The sequence below is a fragment of the Cannabis sativa genome, chromosome 8 (assembly GCF_029168945.1).
Source record: "Cannabis sativa cultivar Pink pepper isolate KNU-18-1 chromosome 8, ASM2916894v1, whole genome shotgun sequence".
Lineage (NCBI taxonomy): Eukaryota > Viridiplantae > Streptophyta > Magnoliopsida > Rosales > Cannabaceae > Cannabis > Cannabis sativa.
The window spans coordinates 21,880,564-21,902,086 of NC_083608.1; the positions used below are offsets into that span (position 1 = coordinate 21,880,564).

Sequence of the window (21,523 nt, forward strand, 5' to 3'; positions counted from 1 at the left end):
CTTGCATGCTATCTTTAATGGTGTAGGTGAGGGTTACATTAAACTTATATCATCTTGTGTTTCTGCTAAGGAAGCTTGGGAGATCCTTCAAACTCAATTTGAAAGAACTTCTGATGTGAAAAGATCTAGATTTATCATGCTTCAAACTAAATTTGATGAGCTTAGAATGTCTGATAATGAAACTTTAACTGAATTTTATGAAAAATTATCTGACATTGCTAACGAATATTTTGCTCTTGGAGAAAAGCTTGATGATTCTGTTCTTGTGAGAAAAATTGTTAGAGTACTTCCAGAAAGGTTTGATACTAAACTTTTGGCAATGGAGGAAGCTAAAGATTTTAGCACTATGAAGGTGGAAGAATTGATGGGTTCCTTACGTACTTTTGAATTAAATCAACAGATTAAACAAAAGGACAAACCCAAATCCATTGCTGATAAAGGTAAAAGTATTGCTTTGAAAGCTGCTGATATTGAAAATTCTGATAGTGAATGTGATGATGAGATTGCTTTATTAACTAAGAATTTTCAGAAATATATGAAAAAGATGGGAAATTAAAAGAATATTCCGAAAGGTTCAAAAGGTAATACTTTTATTAAACCATCTGTCTCTAACAAAAAGGGAATTCAGTGCAGGGAATGTGAAGGTTTTGGGCATATTCAAGCTGAGTGTGCAAACACTTTGAAAAAGAATAAGAAAAGTTTCAATGTCACTTGGAGTGATGATGAAACCGAAAGTGATGAAGATAATGCTGAAAATGTTGCCCTAACCTCTGTTATGACTAATGTGTTGTGTGATTCACAGGTGAAAGCTAAATTGGTATGTCTGAATAATACCACCGAACAAGAGGAATCAGATTCAGATGAGTCTGAAATCTGTGAAGAGTCTCTTGCTGAATCATACAAAGTCATGTATGAAAAATGGATTCAGGTTGCTTCTGAAAATAGAGAGTTGAATAAATTGAATAAAAAATTGTCTCATCAAATTGAAATGTGTGAATTGAAAATAAAAGAGTATGAGACAAGTGTTTGTGATAAAGATGAAAAAATTACTCTCTTAAAGAAGGAACTTGAAAATTTTAAGAAAAATGTTCAAATGCTTAACCCTGGATCTTCTATTTTTGAAAAAGCTCAGAATGCAGGTCAAAGAGGTTTCGCAGGTCTTGGTTCAAGTGGAATGGAAAGTTCTGGAGTCACGAAGTTTGTAAAATCTAGTGTTCCAACGAATCACTTTGAGACTACAAAGTCTGCTGTAACAATTTCACAGCCTGTTACAGCAAGAGCAGTTTCTGATGCTGTAAAATCTCCAGGATTATCAAAAAGAGTAAGATCTCAGGTAAAAAGATTTGTTCTCACTTGTCATTTTTGTGGTAGAAAAGGACATATCAGACCTAAATGTTTCACATTGAAAAATCTGTTTAAAACAAATTATTTTGATAATTTGGAAAAATCTCAAAAGAAACATAAAAGTTTGAAACAAATATGGGTGAAAAAGAACTGGCTAGCTGGTTTTTCTGATAAAACTGCTGCATCTCAAATGTGGTATTTTGACAGTGGTTGCTCTAGACATATGACAGGTGACAAGGACTTTTTGACTAACATTCGGCTTATGCAGTGTGGAGAAGTCACTTTTGGTAATGGCCTATCTGGAAAAGTTGTTGGTATGGGAACTCTAAATTCTGAAGGGTTACCTAGACTGAAAAATGTGATGTTAGTTGAAGGACTGAGGGCTAATTTACTTAGCATCAGTCAAATTTGTGATCAAGGGTTTACTGTTTCTTTTGATAGTGATCATTGTTATGTTCTGAATGATGACAATGAATGTATCTTGCAAGGATTTCGATCCAATGATAACTGTTACACTCTAACCCCTGTGTTTACTTGTCATTCAGCTATCAACAACACCACAGATCTGTGGCATGCCAAGCTTGGGCATATTAATTTTAAAAACCTGAAAAAATTGTCAAATGCAGGTATTGTTCGAGGACTTCCCAAGCTTGGTAAGGAAAGTGAAGGTAAGTGTGAACCGTGTCAACTTGGGAAGCAATTAAAAATCACTCACAAGCCTGTGTCTGATATCAATACCTCCAAAGTATTGGAATTGCTTCACATGGATCTTATGGGTCCAATCCAAGTTGAAAGTTTGAATGGTAAACGATATATCTTTGTGTGTGTTGATGATTTCTCTCGTTTTACTTGGGTAGATTTCTTAAGAGAAAAATCTGACACTTTTGATGCCTTTAAAACTCTTTGTTTGAGATTGAGAGTTGAGAAAGGTTGTAATATTGGGAAAATTGTTCGAATTCAAAGTGATCATGGTAAGGAGTTTGAAAATTCTTTGTATGATGATTTTTGCAAGTCTACAGGTATAACTCATGAATTTTCAGCTCCCAAAACTCCTCAACAAAATGGAGTTGTTGAGAGGAAGAATCGAACATTGCAGGAAATGGCAAGAGTGATGTTAAATAGCAAGAAGTTGACAAAGCGTTTATGGGCTGAAGCTATTAACACAGCTTGCTACATAATAAACAGAGTGTTTATTCGTCCAGGTACCTCAAAAACATCTTATGAAATCTGGAAAGGTAAGCGCCCCAATGTAAGTCATTTTCATGTTTTTGGATGTGTGTGTTATGTCTATAGAGATCGTGAGCATATTGGTAAATTTGATGCTAAAAGTGATGTTGGTGTGTTTATTGGATATTCCTTAAACAGTAGAGCTTATCGTGTTTATAACATGAGAACTCAAACTGTTTTTGAATCAGCTAATGTGGTTGTTGATGATTTTAAAGATTTTTCAGAGTTTTCCACAGAAGCCAAGATAGATAGTCTCATGGATGCTCCTCCAGAAGCAGCAAAAGCAGATCCTGATGCAGCAGAACCCATTTTTGATGCTGCAAATGACGAATCTGCTACTGCAACTGAAACTGGAGAACCAGAACCGTCTATCTTGACTCATCCAAACATCATCACTGATTCTATTCAGAAAGAACCAAGCACCAGAGTCAAATTGAATCATCCAAAAGATCTCATTCTTGGAAATCCTGAAGAAAGCATGGTAACTCGCAGAAGGTATGTTAATTTAATCAGCTTTCTTTGTTTTGTTTCTCAATATGAACCGAAAAATGTCAAGGAAGCCGTGACCTTTGAGGAATGGCTCAATGCAATGCAAGAGGAACTCAACCAATTTGTTCACAACAAGGTATGGATTTTGGTCTGAAGACCAAAAGGTATAAATGTAATTGGAACAAAGTGGTTGTTTAAAAATAAAAGTGATGAGTTCAGTACAATTGTGAGAAACAAGGCTCGTTTGGTGGCACAAGGGTACACACAGGTAGAAGGTATTGATTTTGATGAAACTTTTGCTCCTGTTGCAAGATTAGAATCAATTCGTTTACTTTTGTGTATTGCTTGTATTTTTAATATTAAATTGTTTCAAATGGATGTGAAATCTGCCTTCCTAAATGGTATTTTGAATGAGGAAGTGTATGTTGAGCAACCAAAAGAATTCGAAGATCCTCAATTTCCAGACCATGTATACAAGCTTGAAAAAGCTTCGTATGGTCTGAAACAAGCTCCTCGAGCTTGGTATGAAAGGTTGACTCAATTTTTACTTTCTCATGGTTATCACAGAGGTAGTGTGGATAAAACTCTTTTCATCAAGCATATAAAATCTGATTTTATCATTGCTCAAATTTATGTTGATGATATAGTTTTTGGTTCTACATCTAACCATGAAGTGCAGGTATTTATTGATCAAATGAAAAGTGAATTTGAAATGAGCATGGTTGGTGAGCTTAATTTCTTCTTGGGTCTTCAAGTGAGACAAATGGAAGGAGGTACATTTGTATCTCAAAGTAAGTATGCAAAGAACCTTGTCAAGAAATTTGGCCTTGAATCGGCTAAGCAGGTAAGTACTCCAATGAGCACCACACTGAAATTAACAAAAGATGAGAATGGAGTAAAGGTAGACACTACACTCTATCGTAGCATGATTGGAAGTCTTTTGTATTTAACTGCTAGTCGTCCTGATATCTGTTATAGTGTGGGAGTGTGTGCTAGATATCAAAGTAATCCTATGGAATCTCATGTATCAGCTGTAAAAAGGATTATTAGATATGTTAATAGCACTCCTGATTATGGAATTCGGTACTCGAAAGATACTAATTCAAATCTTGCTTGTTTTAGTGATGCAGATTGGGCAGGAAATGCTGATGATCGAAAGAGCACAAGTGGAGGGTGTTTCTTTCTTGGGAATAATCTAGTATCTTGGCATAGCAAGAAACAGAATTCCATCTACTTGTCTACTGCCGAAGTTGAGTACATAGCTGCTGGCAGTTGTTGTACTCAACTATTGTGGTTGAAACAAATGTTGATTGATTATGGGTTTGAATTAGGTGTTTTGACTATTTTTTGTGATAATACTAGTGCCATAAATATTTCCAAAAATCCTGTTCAACATTCTAGAACAAAGCACATTGATATAAGACACCAGTTTATCAGGGAACTTGTTGAAAATAAATCATTGCAATTAGAATATGTTGATACTGAAAAACAATTAGCTGATATTTTCACAAAGGCCCTAGATGCAAGTCGCTTTGACTCCCTCAGAAAGTCTTTGGGAGTTTGCATTGTTTAATTTTATCATGTTCATAATTTTTGTACAATAGTGTTATGTGATTCATCTCTAGCTCTTAATCTCCTATCATTGTATTTTGACAAATCATGTTTATGCTTTTGGATTATAATTAGTTAGGATCTCAGTCTGATCATACTTTGTGATGTTGTGTTAAAAGGTTCCTGTTACTCTTTATTTGTGTCTAGGATTAAATAATGTACTTATACAGAGTTGTGCAATTTTTGTTTCAGTCTTGTCAGGCCCCTTGCTGGAATAGAGCTACCCATACTGAGGTGTGAAAGCCATCTGTTGAGTAAGCTGGAACATTGTAATTAGCAACTATGATGAGGATGTACTACCATAGAAAAGGGCTACCTTCAGTATGGTGTGAAAGCATCCAGTTGCGGGATCAAATTGAAAAAGATGAAAATAAAAAATCTTGCCAAGGACAATGATCCTATTTTCACTGCACACACTTATGTCTGACAAGTGTGTTCAAATCTGTAAGTCTCCTCTATTAAATTTAAATTGATAATCCTGGTTCACAATTTTTAGTAACATGCATATCTTTTTCCTCAACATCAATTAAGTATGAGTATATCCTGAGATACTAATTAGTTATTTTCCTTAAAAGCATAACATGTATTTTATTTTGTCAATTGTCAATGATATTTGATTTCTTTGCTTGATTCGAATCACATATATTTATTGTACACATTGTATTTTATTTTCGGTTTTAATTTAAAATAAAAAAAATAAAAATAAAAATAAAAAATAAAATAAAAAGGAGGGAGGCGTGTGACTTGCTTCATTGGTTAAGGAAATCTTGTGCTTAAATGGTAAGTATCAACATTCATTCTTCTTTGATTTATTTTGATATTTTTCTAAGTAAAGATTAATCTTTATATGGTAATGTGCCTTTATTCTTGAAAGATTGATTTATTTTTGGAAAAATTATTGGCAATTCTAGTTTCCTTTTATTTTTTTTTTAAAAAAGGGGAAAGGAGTTGAGAAGTGGGCGGTTTCCTTTTATGTGTTCATGGGCTGGCGGTTACCATTTAAAATTTTCAAAATTGGTTTCCTTTTTCTTGCTTTGATTCCAAGGTTATATAAACCAATCTTTGACACTTAATTCACCACCTACCCGAACCCTCTTTCTTGTTTCTTGTTCTGTCACTGTTCATCTTCTCTTTCAGTTCCAAAAATGGTGAGAACAAAGAATCTAGGGCACACTAAAAAGTTAGAAGAAACTGTTCCAACCCCTTCCAATGCACCCCCTGCTGCCTCAGTTCACCCTCCTGCTGTTGCAAAGCCTGGAGATTCATCGCTTCCCCAGCGTGAATCTCAAACCGAGAAGCCAAAACGTCCACCCAAGCAAGTTGCTCGCAAATAGGTAAGGCCATATCGCACCTGGACTTCCTCGTCTGAATCTTCAAAGGAATCTCCTCCTCCATTGGCTGTTCCACCTCCTGCTGCATCAATGCCTGGCTCCACTCCAACAGGCCCTTCTACTCGAACTCGAGCCCAGCAAGCCTCTGCTGAGAAAGAACTTCGAGCCTCTCAATCTCGAGAGAAGACTGTCCCTCCAGCCAAGAAGAAACTCAAGACTAATCCTCCCTCGGCCTCATCAAGTTCCAGTTCAGAAGAAGAGGATCCAATGGAAGTCTCTTCAGACAAATCAGTCTCACTTCACTCTGAGAAGGACAATGAGGACACAGAACTCGAGCCTGAGCTTCCTCGTCCAAAATCTGCTTCTGCAGCAAAGGCCTCTGCTGCTGCCAAAGGCAAGCAACCCATGGAAGAACCCTCATCTGGTAATGTCCCTTCCTCTCTTTCTCACTGTCCACGTTTTTATTATCGAGACAATGAGCGTGACTGGAATTTATATGCAAACCGTAAGTTTGAAAGTGAGAGGAACTATGATTTGCATGCTCATCGTGTGTATGGTATTGTAAAGTTCATTCAATTTCATCAATGGGAAAACACTCTCACTGGTTTCATTGGATACATTGCAAACATAGTTAAGGATTTTTATGCTAATCTCACTGATGATTTTCTTGATGAGAATTCTAGACTCTATCGAAGAGTTTATGTTAGAGGTCATTGGTTCTCCTTTTCTGAAAAGGATATTGCTCAAGCTTTGCAATTGCCCGAGAATGTCTCCAATGCAGTGATGTCTATGGATCGTGAGTTGATGCACTCTGAACTCACGGGTGCTCGTTCAGAATTGAAACCAGGGGAGAGTCTTCGAATCACTCACCTCACTTTTTGCTCATGCTTCTCTTATGCGGTTTGCCTTAAGCAATTGGGTTCCAAATTCTAACAAAACCGTGGTATCTCAAGATGTGGCTTCACTCCTATACCGAATCACTTCTGGAACTTCCATTGATCTGGCCTCACACATTCTTAACCAGATTGTCTCCTTCCAAAGAGGTAAAAAGCCAACCTTTAAACTTGTATTTCCAAATCTAATCTATAAGGTTTTATCTTCTCAGAAGAATGTGGCCCAATCACATGAAACACTTGAGCCTCCCATCAGTGGACCTACATTCCAGCCCTCTGAATACTTTGATGGTGTGTTTCAAAAACGGCCAAAGGCTAGTGCTGCTGCTATTTCTGCTGCTGTAAGTTCAGGTTCTGCTGCAGCAGAACTCCTGGAAGTCAAGTCCGAACTTCAGAATGTGCATAATTGTCTTGGAGCAATGGAAGAAGTCCAGCATGACATGTCCAGGCAACTGTCTTCTTTGATTAAACTCTACCGAGACTAAATTGTTTCTCCTTTGTTTTTTTTTAGATTGAACTTTTATCTATTTTTCTTCTTTGTTTACTTTGGCACTCCGATAAACAAAAAGGGGGAGAGATATTTATTTTTTGGTTTGTTGCCCAACTCTGGACCCTTTTTCCAGGGGGAGTTGTGGTTGGTTAGTACTTGTGAACATAATGTTTAAAGTTAGCATGTTTTTGTTTTTATTGTGATATTCGATTGTGTTACTCAGGGGGAGTAGTATCTTTTGCTCTTGCTAACTTTGCCTTGCAGGTACTTTATGTTAAAATTATTTTGTTCATCTAAAGTGCCAAAGGGGGAGATTGTAAAGTCCTTTTTTGGCAAGTTAGGTGACAAAATAATTTTTCCTTTTTATGTTAAAATTGCTATGCATTCATTTTCGATTTCTTACCTTTTTAATTCGGTTTTTAGTTGCCATTTTCCTTGTTTGGAAAGTTGCACTTTCAGCTGAACTTTCCTTTGTTGAAAACTTCTCAAAAGATAAGGAATTCTCTTTTGGAAAGTTGTTTTTTTTAGGGAAACTTTGTTTATTGCCTTTTCCTTATTGATTTCGATTGTATCTTGATACAATCAGAATATCTAATCTGTTTTTGGCAGGAATCAAGCATTGATAGAAGATCGGACCCGATTTTAGTAAGTTTCCCGTTTCTGGTCAGATCTGCTGCGTCAGCATCCGAATCTGATGTAGCAGATCGTGTTTCTTTTGGAAAGTTTTTGTACAGCTGCTAATTCGAACTTGTGGTTGCCTCTTTAGTTTCTATGATCTATAAATAGACCCTAGAGAGCAACCATTCGAATTACCTCTTCTATTATTCATTTTTTACATTTATCTTTTGAGAGAAGAGAGTGTTTCTTTGTTTTGTGAGAGCCTAGTTGTTCATCTAGGTTCTAGTTGTTCTATTTCTATTCTTACTCTATCCTAGAGGTTGTGAAGAACTACTTGACTGAACAAGAGATTGGTCTTCGGGAGAAGACTTGATAAAGCCTTACTTCGGGAAGAAGTAAGCACTTGGTCTTCGGGAGAAGACTTGTTGAAGCCTTACTTCGGGAGGAAGTAAGCACTCACACTTCAAAGACGAAGGGAGTTCGGGCTTGAAGGTGTTTCAAGAAGTCAGATTCATAAAGTGGATTACAAAGGATTGCGGCAATACTTTAGAGGGAGTCTAAACTTGTTTAAGTCAATTGTCTTTGTAATTTTGATACTTTATTAATTGATTTCATTCTCTGGGCGTGGCCCCGTGGACTAGGAGTGTTCGGGAGAACACTGATACCACGTATAAATCTCTTGTGTCAAGTTATTTATTTTTCTGCAAATATTTTATATTCTGCCTGTTCAGTTTTGCTGTAGCAGAATTACTTTCTGCTGCTGCAAACGCGTACAGTTTTTATATTTTCTTATATACAACTGACATTTGCAAAAACACGGTTTTTCAAATTAGATAAAACGTAGAAAACAAAAGCTATTATACCCAAATTCTAAGAAACAAATCAAGCAAAATCAATATCAATCATATTACTTTGTGGAAAATAATTTCTATCAACATTTTTTGAGTTGTGGAGAGCAGTGACAAAGAAAAATATAATGGATGTATTATATTATTAAGCTTAAGGTTTTATTATTATATTCAAGAAGACTTTTATATACAGTAGAACATCTATATAAGAATACTCTATTCAAGAATAACCTCTAATTTGTTATAAAAAAATCAAGTCCCAATTTGAGCCAGTTATAAATAAGAATAACCTCTAAATTGTAATTAGTTATACATTTTTTAAGTCCCGTATTACCAAAGTATACCTCTATATAAGAATAATTACATCTTAATAAAATTTATATATGTATTTTGTAAATTTATTTATGTAAAATTAATAATTTTATTTTAAATTATAATACATGTATGAATATTATATTTACTCTAAAATATTTCTATTATGATATAGTATTCATGATTATTTATTCTTATTATTGTTACGTTGATATTTTTTGGTTTTTTAATTTTGTTTTCTAGTGCAACTCTATTTAGTTATAACCTCTCAATTAGAATATAATTATATGGGTGACTATTCAATGGTTACATTTTTATTGTAACCATATGGTTACATTTTTCTTTAACCTACAATAGCAGGTTACTAATAGGTAGACTTTCCTTTTTTAGATTTAATTAATTATAATTAACTATTTTCTTAAAATAATTAATTAAATAGTAGACATTCCTTTTTTAGAATTATTTAATTATAATTAACTATTTTCTTAAAATAATTAATTAAATATTTAACAAGATCTCTTTTAGCAATTAATATTTATATTTAAATCCTTACTTGAATTATTTTAATAATTAAGCCATTGAATTATAATATTTACAATAAAATTTATTTTTTTTTACAAAAATTAAACTTCTTTTGACACAAATTAAAATTCTTTTCTTATAATAAATTTTCAAATAATTAATTATTTTGTTACAATTATATGAACTAAGTATGAGGTCTCAAGCTAATCAATCGATAACAAGTGCAGCCATTTTTTTTCTAAAAAATCCTTCAACTTATTTCATTTTTTACTTTTTAAATATTTAAATAAAAAAATTAAATAATTAAGTGTAATAATTTAAAATTAAGATTACAAGTATAATAAAATTTAAATTATGAAATTATATGTGTATAATTTTAAATTATAAAAAGTTTTGCTATAAAATTTTAAATAATTTAAGTATAAAAAAATAAATTGCTAAAAGATCCTTATATAGTAATAAATTGCAAAAAATTAATTAATAATTATAATTAATTTAATTTTAAAATATAATTAATCTTAATTAAAGTTTTATAAGGAAATAAATGATTAGTTTACTTTCAGGTTACAAGTTATTTATTATTTATTTTTATTTAATTTCTAAATTAATCACAACCATTTAATAGTAATCTAATGGCTTAAAAAAAATGTAACCATGATGGTTACAATAAAAATGTAACCATTGAAACCTCTTCCTATTTGGTCCCAAGTGTATTCTTGAATAGAGGTTCTACTGTAGTACGGTTTGTAGTGATTTCAATTGTTTTTTTTTTTTTAATTTTATTATGCTTAGTACGGTTTAGGATTATTTTCTACATAAATTTTTTCTTTAATGTTTTGGTTACAATATTAAAAAATAGGAGAAAAATAACATTTGAAAGCATCAAACTCTTCTATCAAGCATGAAAGAACAAAAAAAAAAAATTAGCATTTTGCCTTCATTCTTACATAGAATAAATACCTAGAGAAGAAATTTTGTTTTTCAATTATTATAACGATCCTGTGAGACATGGTTGTTTAAATTTTTTCTCGGAATATTAATGAAAATAATCAATAAATAATCATAAGTAAGAACAGATAATACATAGATGACAATATATTAGTCAAAGAAAATAGTTAGGGGTAATTTTACAATGCACCCCTTAAAGGGATATACTGATACACTCTTGATTTGTTTCGGCATCCAGAAAAAAATTTTAGTCTAAATTTTTTTCATATTCATGTACGTTATAACTATTTAAGATAACCTACAAATTTTTGAGAAATTCCGAATAATTTACAATATAGTAAATAATGTTCAAACAGTCTATTTTACATGCGTATAAAATAAAGTAGTCACGCGTGCAACACACTGTTTGAACATAATTTTTGACGTGTTAAGCTTTTCCAAATTTCTTAAAATTTTGTAAGATGTCTTAAATAACTATAACGTACATGATCTAAGAAAAAATTTGACTAAAAAATTATTTCGGATACTAAAACAGATAAAGGTGTATCAATATATCCATTTTAAAGGGTGGATCTTAGAATTTCCGAATAGTTAATACTATTTTATGAAGAACCCTTTTCATTCCTGCATCTATTTTATTTTTGTGTTTTTTAAAACTATATTGCTTGATTATTACAATTAAAGAGTAGAGTTTAACTGGCAACTACACAGAACACAAGGCATTTAAGTCTCCATTCCCTTCCATGGTTGACAGAAGAAGATAGGACCACGGAAAATGGAGTGGGCAGGTCGGGGGACTCACCTCCGAGGGATTCCCAGGACGATGGTGATCGGAGCGGTAGGAACCTTTGCCAAATTGGTAGCTTCATTTCTCAACTCCACCTCTGTTCGCAATGCCGACGCCCTCCTTTCTCTCGTTCGATCTCGGCCCCCTGCTACTCCTCTTATCACTGTTAGCAATCACATGTCCACCTTGGATGATCCGGTTATGTGGGGATTCAAAGGCTTTCCCACCATGGATCCTAACCTCGCTCGCTGGGTTCTTGCAGCTGAAGACATCTGCTTTAAGAATCCGCTGTATTCTTATATCTTCAGACTTGGTATGCCAATTCTTATTTAATTTTTTTCCACTTCTGTTCTGGTGCAGTTTAGCTGGGATGTAGCTTACAAAATAACCTTTATTTGAGCAATTAGTCCCATGGGATGTTGATTTGGAGCTCAGCAAGTTTGTTTATGAGCCTAAAATGTTTTGTGTACTGTACATACAACTTTGTGGATGTTTTAATAATTTTGTTATGGTATTATTAGCACTTATGTTAAGCTCAGATATGTTAATTTGTAATCCTTTCTGTATCTTCATTTTTGTTCTTGTTATCACTGTGCTAGTGGTTTTTGCCCTGATACCGTTTAGCATTATGGGTTAGCATACAAATAAGTATTACTTATAGGTAAAATAACATTTAGCTAGAGAAATCAGCCCCATGGCATGCTCCCTATAGGCTATAAGTTACATGTGATTTGATTTGGAGCTCAAAATGTTTGTGTATTGTACATGCAACTTTGTGGGTCTTTTTATTATTCTGATATTTAGCACGATACTGTAGGTTCTTTTGTCAAGGCACAGGTTGCAATGTGATATTTATTGTATAATTATGATACCATTTTCTTTATCATAGTCAAGTGTGGGCAATAGAAGTGAAGGGGTTGCTTTTTAGATCCTAATGACATATAAGAGCGTAACTTATGAGGAAATTTGGGCTATTGGACTGAATTATGTTAAATCATGTTAACTTATAAGAAAATTTTGATGAAGGGAGGTGGATATGTTGATGTGGATTCAGTCTAACAGGTACATATGGTATGGAAGGGGTCGAAACTTGAATGTGTACTAAATGCGTGTAGACATGAACATTAGCATGGTTCAAAATGTTTGCAAAAATGAAAGCTGATGTATATGTTGTACAAGAAGTTTTGATCAATCTATTTTACTGTACGTAATTATTATTTTAATTGTTTATAGCACGAAATAATATGCAGGGAAGTGCATACCTATTACAAGAGGTGGTGGGATATATCAACAACACATGAATGAAGCTGTTGCACAATTAAGCAATGGGGGATGGGTACTTACTTTTTCCATTTTCTTTTGAATTCTCAAATGTCACACCAATTGAGATTTTATATTGATTTTCCTATTGGCATAGGCAATATGAGAGTCTGGAATCCCCTTACCTTTTCTTCTTATTTTTATTTCTTAAGTTTTATAAAATTTATACTGCAGTTTGGACGAAGGTAATAAAGATGTGAATTTATTTAAAATTAACAATGATCTGTGAATCTTTCTTATACAAGCTTTCTGGTATGTGCATATGTAAGTACATTGTGTTATTATGTAATGATGTTTGAATTAGTGCAAAACCTAAGTGAAGCTTGTTAAAATGTTCAAACAATGTGGACACATATATAGGTGAATCTTGAGTATGGATGGATCCATTTCCTTCGGAAAAATCCATTGAATTATCAATATCCGTAATGCCTACTTTACACATTCAAATGTCTTAAGACTATTGAGTGTGTGTATTCAAGCAAAATACTTTTACCTCATGATCATCGTAGTCAAATTCATTGATACTGTTGGAAGCTGCTTACCATTAAACCTAGTGTAAACACAATGTACATTCCATAGATTCCAAGTCACATGTAGGAACAAAAGAGTTTGAACTTTATTACTGATGCTGGTCTGAAAGAAATTTTGTATCATTATCAGTTAATTGGAAATTTACAAGATTTATTGACTTATTATAAGAAAGGCAACTTTTTAGTGTTCATGTAAAGGTTTTCTGAGTCGAGCCTTTATTTGGCAGCTCCACACATTTCCAGAAGGAAAAGTTTCCCAAGAAGATACACCTATAAGAAGATTAAAATGGGGAACAGCCAGTCTTATTATTCGTGCTCCTGTTACCCCAATAGTTTTGCCAATTGTCCATCATGGATTTGAACAGGTTGGTTTCTACCACTTCCTCCCTACATATTCTTCTCGTTCTCTTTCTTTTCTTTATTTTATCAAAAATCTATTCTGTGGAGAATTGTTTAGTCTATAATCTAAGATTTTTACTTTTTATTGCTAAAATGTTTATGAATTTTGTTCTTTGTTGCAACCTTGTAACATATTTTCTATTGACTATTTCTTGTTTCCAAATGATGGAACTTTAAACTTTGTTTGGTAAGAGATAGAGAGTAAGAATGATGGATAGTTGCTCTCTTTTATATAGTTTTGACTTGAATCCAATGTAGAATGGGACTCTGTTGTATTGGAACCAATTCATGGCATTACTGTTCAACTAATAATGGTTACCTCAAATTTCTTGACTGTTGTTAACTAGTAAATGGTGAAGGAATGTTTAGTTCTGCAAATCCACTCATTTGGTTCCTTGTTGCATGCAAAGGCAGCTTCAAACACCGTGGACGATACTCGACTTAAGTGACAAGGTCATACTAGAATGATGTGTTTCAGAAGGTGACTGTGAAGTACTGTCTTGTGGCGAAGTTGTCATGACAATGACACCGTGCACTGTTTTCCTGATGGCATTTGTCTGGCGGTGTTGTATCTCTTGAGAGTCACTAGTCTAGTAAAAAGATTTCATCCTACCCATCATTTTTCCGTGTTAGTTATTTGGGCTTCCAAATTTCCTTTCTATTTGAGAGAGCCCCTCTGCCTGAGCAGCCACTGGATACCCAGAAAGCTGGTCTCACTGAATTGATATTTGAGAGAGAATGCACAAACAGGATATAGGTGCTTTGAGGGGCCCAACCTCTGAAAAGAGTAGTCAGTAGTCAGTAAGTACCCTTCCACAATTCTTACAACAGTACACAATGAATCCTTTACCCTCTATTATTACGTTAAAACATGAAGGACACACATACCAGAAAACATTCTCATTCACTCATCCTATTTTCATCATCCTTATAACTAACTAACCCACTCAAGTGTTGCCACACCACCTAGACTATGATTGGGCTAGCTGAGGGATTTCTTAGTCTTTCTTTCTAGTGTATGTGAGATTTTGTTGAATTCTTAATCAGACCACTGTGATTTTGTGATTAAATAGGTTAGACCATTTTGTAATACATAATGTAGAGTGATCAAGTTGGTGAAAACCTCCTGTACACTTCACTTCACAAATGCAGCAGGAAATCCCAAGAAGAATTCAGCAGAATTGCTCGTATGATGGGGCATGATTGGTCTGGTAAGGCGTGCTAATGATTGACTGACTGATTTGGGTAATATTCCGGTTGCTAGTTTTTGTTTGAGAAATTGTGTTCTGTTTCATCGTTAGTGGTTTTAATGAAACGGACTTTGGTTTTTTAATAAGAAACAAAAGTTGTATTAGATATACAAAACACGAAAGGTTAAGCTATATAAGCTTAAGAAATAGATGGTATTGGGGGACACTTGGATGTATTGGATAAATAAATGAAGACTTGGAAGAATATTTCTCCAATCTTTGGGGTTTTGCTCTTTTCTTCTTCCTAGTGGATTCAGCAAAACCAATCCAACCCGCTGCGTTAGAATACTTTGTAGGAGAAACCCGGCTCTAGAATTCTGGAGACTAGTACCATAGGTGCTCAGTTTCTCTCCATTACTGTGTTAAATCCTATTGCACACACATTACGAGCCTAGCACTTTTTACTTGCAATCATTGGCTTACACTGGACAAATATCTACCAAACTAAAATGCCATGATGACATGCTATGCACAAATAGATTTATAAATTGATTTGAATTTGACTATGCAGAGTATTTATGGAGATGGTTGTAGAAATCTTATGTGTTCATTTTACCTACCCTGGTCTGGGTTGTATCTACTTAAGATCTCTAGCTGCCTCTCCTTATCCTATGTATAATGTGGCTTACTAAGTATTGTAATATGGTATCTGTTGAGTAAAATCACCCCCCGCCCCCCCCAAAAAAAAGGTTTTCCTCAGTTCTTTTGGCATGTTTGTTTGATGTTGTTTATGTTATCCTGATAAATTTGTAGGTGATGCCCGAGAAATTCTTGTTTGGCAGAAGACCACCTGTTCCACTATGCAACAAGAAGATCAATATAATTGTTGGCGAGCCAATAGATTTTGATCTTCCAAATATGAAAAGGACAGCGATTTCAACGACTCGTAATTTTTCACTTCCATTGTTAGGGTGGCCAAACACTCCTGATGGTTTAGATGAGCCAGCCCAAAGGAGTCTCTACTCTACAATTTCAGAGACTATTCGAACTTCCATGGAGAGCTTAAGGATTTTGCGTTAAAATTCCTTATGTTAAAACTCAAGGATCTGTGTAGAAGCAAATTATAAGGGTCAACAAAGTAGATGTAGTGAGCAGTAGGTAACTCCTTATATATCATTCCTTTTATGGAAATGAGGAACGCAAAGATGAGAAGCTTATTCACTTATCGGATCCTAAAAATGAAGCTGGAAATAAAGTCCCCTCTCCATGTATCTTCATCCATTTTTTCTTGATCAAATTAACAAGTGAAATAGTACGACATTAAATAAATGAGTTGGGTTCACTTGTGTAATTCCATTTCAATATATAGGTTGCCTCGTGGTATAAATATAATCTTATCAGGGTTCTTATTCAGCATAAACAAAATAAAAAATCGAAAATTATTAGGTATAATCGTGTTAAATTAATATAAATGTCAAATTGAATAGTCGTATCACAAGTCATTAGCTTGAATTTTGGGGGCACCACTTAGATTGATCAACATATAATTGGAGGAGAAATTTCATCACTATGTCCTATTTCAGTTGGAGAAATTATAACAAATCACTCTAAATTATACAAGGGAAATTTAATTTTTTATGCTTAGATTTGGTTAAAAAAAATTTCCTACACAAATAATAACTAATATTGGTAGGGTATGATAACTTTTATGATATCCCTAAAAATCTTCCATTTACATCATTCCCATTTACACAATTAGACCCCCATCAGACACAATCGGACCCCATATCGGACTCATCGGACCCATCAGACTATATCTGTTACCAATTTTTTTTTTATATGTTTTTATACATAAAATAAAATAGCATTAGGTGACCATCAGACCAGATCTACTACCATTTTTTTTTTTATGTTTTTGTACATAAAAAAGTAGCATCAGGTGACCATTGGACCACCATCGGACCCCATCAGACTACCAGTTTTTTTTTTTATTTTTTTTAATGTTTTTGCACTAAAAAAAAGTATGGGAAATTTGAGAGGGGTATTTTTGGGTTTTTGATAAAATGGTCATATATTTTCAATGGTGATATGTATTAGTTTAGGGATAAAATATTAAGTATATGTAAGTATAGAAAATTAAATTTCCCTTATACAATGTGTAAGTATAGCATCTACCAATTTCCCTTATACAAAGTGGTCATATATTTTCAATGGTGATATGTATTTTTATTTTAAAACTTGTGGAGAAATGATTCTTTCACACTATTTATTATTTATATTATTTTTTGCCATAATTTTTTTTAGAATTAAAATCAAATTATTTAAAGAACATGGTATATTTATATTAGTTTTGTTATTTTATTTATTTTAAAGTGATGTAGATTTTTTAATTTTTTATGGGTTGTTGTAGGTTGTTGATATATAAATTTTGTTGTACAATATATTTCAATTTTATTGTATGATATATTATTATTAGTAAATAACTCGTGCTTCGAGACAGATGTTTAAATTTTTTTATATTATATATATGAAATAAATTGTATATTTTATTTAATGATAACTAAGTAATAAAATTACATTAAATTTTAATTTTATTAATTTTTCGTATAATTTTTTTTTGAAAAATATGAGAAGTTAGATGTAAAATCGGGTCAATCTGACTCATTGATTTAGAATCTAAGTCTTATATGTGTCATGTTTAAGACAATAACAGAGTATATACTGACAAAATTAAAAAAAAATACAGTTTTATAAGTATTTGGTACTTATGTCACTAAAAATATTATTGGATTTATGTTACTTACAAATTTAAAATATTAGGTACTTATATCGCTATTTATTTAAATATCTTATTGTAATTCTCTCATACTGATGAAATAAGTTATCCATTGTTGTGTTATCTCTATATTTAAAATTGATATTGTCATCGTACTCCACTTAATATAATAAATAATTAAAATAATTATGTAACCAAACTAATCAAAAATTGATTATTATTTTTAATTGTTAAAATAATATAATATTCTTTTTTATGGTAACATTTTTAATTTTTAATGTAATTTTTATCTCTTGGTAAAAGTATTCTAAAAAAAATACATAAATAAATTTAAAGAGTGATTAGAGTTAGGATATTCTTAAAGAAATATTTTTTAAGAGAATTTTATTAATTAGTATGGTTTTAATTTTTAATATACTTTTTTTTAAATTAATTTTTAAGTAGATGGAGATTTATACTGTTTATAGCAATCCACATAGAAACTAACGAAGAAATCACTTTAGAAACTAAAATTATAAATTTTAAAAAAATAAATAAATAGTATATAGGATAATTTCCCTATGTAGAATCTATTTTATTATATATAAATTTTTTGTTATGATATATATAATTTTGTTAGTATTATATATATTTTGAGTATTAATTTAGTATTGTTATAATTTTTTTTTGTATATAATTTTATTACTACGATATATTAATTTTCAGTGATACGATATATCAAATATTATTTGTTGCCCCTAATTTTTCCCAATATACGTGGACCAATCAGACAGGGACACGTGGATCAAGCAATTCACAATATTTGCTAAGTCTTTATGCCATAAGGTAACGTCCAGGACGTAGGTCCCGGAGAAGGCACATGGAGCTCGATATGCTCCCGGAAGCCCATATAATGCTAAGGCATCTCCGCGAGGTGTCAGGTTTCTCCTGAGCAATCAAGTCGCATTAAATGCCGCATGGGAGGAAGCGTGTTGGGACTGCTACACGCAATAAAGTCTGACGGCACAACCTCCAACCAGCAGCGCCACAGTATTGATCATTTAAGTCTAGCGACGGCTACACTGTGAAGAGTCACGTCAATCAAAAGACAAAAAGGACATTCCACATAAAAACCCTACAGCACCTAGGGATTTGACCATGCATTACCCATGGTATATTCATTGGGAATACCCAACTTTATGGATACTTACAGATACACTTGTAAGGACAATTCTAGGGATTACCCCACTAAAAATACTATAAATACCCCCTCAAAGCTCATTAAATGGGATGGAGAATCTTGGGCTGCATATGAGCAAGTAGAGTAAATACTCACCAAGAACATTCTCTGTATTTATAAGGGTGAAATTCTCCCAAGTATATTCTCTGTATTAAATACATCCATAAATAACAAAGACTCGTGGACTAAGGCTCATTAACGCCCCAACCACGTAAAAATCCTTCTCTCACTTTCTTACAGCTCGGTAATTTTATAATATTTTATTAGTTGCCGAAAATCTCGGTCAACATTTTGGTGCTTTCATTGAGAGCTGAAGAAAGCCATTGTAAACAATCACTTGACTTCACAAACATGGTGGAGACTAGAAGTACTCGTCAACCTCGCCCTCTTGAAGACGCTCAAGACCCGAATGAGGAAGATGTAGCCTCAAGAGCAGCAGAGGAGTCCAAGGAAGAAGAAATAATCCCCGATGATGACTACGAGGGAAACCTCGACGAGTATGCCTATGACGAAGGTAGTTACTCAGAACTGGTGCTTCTCAGACAAAAAGCTATCAATCACGAAGCCGAGATCGAAGCTCAGAAAGCGCAAAACCAGAAAATGCAAGAAGTGATGCTGGCCATGCAAAAAGCCATGGAGGCAGCTGGCATTCACGTGCACCCCAAGGCAATGACCGCTGGATTTGACAAGGACTCAGCGACGTCTTCGCCTAGTTCCCAACAGCAGAAATCTAGGGAGCCTAGCCCTATAAGATACCCTGCTGAAGGGAACCAAACAAAAACCCTTCTTCTACCCCAGGGCGAAAGAAAAAGGCGCAGGATCCGCGAAAGGTCCGCTCAGATTTCCCTAAAGGGAAAGGTCCGCAGAGGGGCAAGCCCCAAAAAGGGAGCTTTGGCCCTCAAGATCGAGGGGACCGAAAAAGTGTTTCCGTGCACCAAGAACCCGGGGGTAGAGGGAGAAAAGGACAGAGATTTCCTCCCGTTGATCTGAGAAATCAAATCAACGGGAACCAAGGTGATCTCCAAGATCACCTTCACCAAAAAAGATACGGACCCGCGGTCTCCACGGGTACGTTAAATGAAGGAATTATGGCGGAACTCGCCATACTTCGAAAAGACATCGCCCGAGTCTCCCGGAGACAGAAAGGAGATAACTCTGACTCAGACAGCGAGGATCGGGAGCCCTGTGCTAAGCACATCTTAGAGGCGGAGCTCCCTAAGAACTTCAAAATGCCCGAAATGGCAGCTTATACCGGGAACTCCGATCCTAGCCATCACTTGTCACGGTTCAACCGTGTCATGACGGTCATGAGGGTCAGCAATGACGCCAAATGCATGTGCTTCCCACTTACCCTTAGTGGGTCCGCGGAGGAATGGTTCAAAAAACTGGAACCAGGATCCGTGGGCTGTTGGAACAAACTACAGACCAACTTCCGGAGACAGTTTGTCGCCGCAAGAAAGGTCAATCTGGAGGTCAGTGCCTTGACTAATATCAAGCAACTGCCCACCGAGACCTTGAAGAATTATATAAAGAGGTTCCGAGAGGAAGCCTCGAAAACCAAGAAGGTTGACGACGGACAACAGCTTGCACTTCTCCAAGCAGGCATCCGTACTGGGACTTCTTTCTGGAATGAACTGCAGCAAGAAGGCGCTGCCAGCCTTCAGGACTTCCAAAAGAGAGTCCAAAAATATATCAACCTCGAAGAAGCCCAAATCGTGGCTTACGGAGGATACTATCCCACCGGGATAGCAGGATACATGCCCGGAGTATCGCCCTCGGGTACTGCCCCGACCGCCACTCCACAAGCAAGTGGCATACAATTCTCTGCTACCCCCGGGTATAGCCAGGGCCAAGCCTTGGCACCAGCATCATCCCATTTTGGCAACCCATCCGGAGTGAATGGACAAGCTCCTTCACACTCTACTCCGGCTGCTAGTCTGGCAGGCCCTTCCCAGGGTTCGAGGAGTAAAAGATCCTCCAAGGGCAGCACCCGGACGGGAGAGAAGCGCCAGAAAAGGGGGTACACCCCCCAGTATACTCAATACACGGAGTTGTCGGACTCCCAAGAGCGTGTGTACTTTGCTACTAGGCAAAATACACACTACCGGAGACCACAACCGTTGTACAGAGATAGCTCCCGGAGAGATCCGAGCAAAAGATGCGAGTACCACAACGACGTTGGTCACAACACCAATGAATGTAAAAATCTCAAGGACGAGATCGAAAATCTAATCCGATTAGGCCACCTCTACGAGTAGATCAAAAAATAGGTTGCCCCACCTCAATCCGGGCCAGGCGACTGCGGGTATGCCTCAGGGAACACCGGGGGGTACAGCAGGGGCATTGGCTCCAGCTGCTCCCGCAGGCGACGCCCAGCATATCCCCAGTCTGCCGCCCCGGCCTAATGGGAGGGTAGCCATGATCTCCGGAGGTCCCCATATCGGAGGAACTACTCGTAAGGAGCTTAAGCGATACGCAGGGGCCGCGAAACACAATGAGGTGTGGGAGGTTACTCAACTTCCAGCTCAAAGGCCCCGGTTGATGGACCAGCCCATCATGTTCACGGAAGAAGACGCCAAGACGGTGCGCTTCCCTCATCATGACCCATTGGTCATACAGACCCCCATCGCGAATAAAGTGGTGGCCAGAGTCTTAATTGACAATGGGAG

The 21,523-nt window shown here is 35.2% G+C and overlaps 1 protein-coding gene across 1 annotated transcript; it reads left to right on the forward strand.

Annotated features, from left to right (window-relative positions):
* Positions 1-11,266: 11,266 nt before the first annotated feature.
* On the forward strand, positions 11,267-16,210 carry LOC115701307 (N-acylphosphatidylethanolamine synthase). The gene is made up of 4 exons (XM_030629062.2): positions 11,267-11,733; positions 12,671-12,756; positions 13,498-13,635; positions 15,673-16,210. Exons 1-4 carry the CDS (start codon positions 11,409-11,411, stop codon positions 15,937-15,939), a joined length of 816 nt encoding a protein of 271 aa, XP_030484922.1. The 5' UTR covers positions 11,267-11,408; the 3' UTR covers positions 15,940-16,210.
* Positions 16,211-21,523: the final 5,313 nt, after the last annotated feature.

Bases quoted from the DNA above. Each gene is read 5' to 3' on its own strand.
- LOC115701307 (XM_030629062.2), top strand. From the start codon at position 11,409: ATGGAGTGGGCAGGTCGGGGGACTCACCTCCGAGGGATTCCCAGGACG. The intron at 11,734-12,670 runs GTATGCCAATTC...AATAATATGCAG, and splicing joins TTCTTATATCTTCAGACTTG to GGAAGTGCATACCTATTACA. The intron at 13,636-15,672 runs GTTGGTTTCTAC...ATAAATTTGTAG, and splicing joins TCCATCATGGATTTGAACAG to GTGATGCCCGAGAAATTCTT.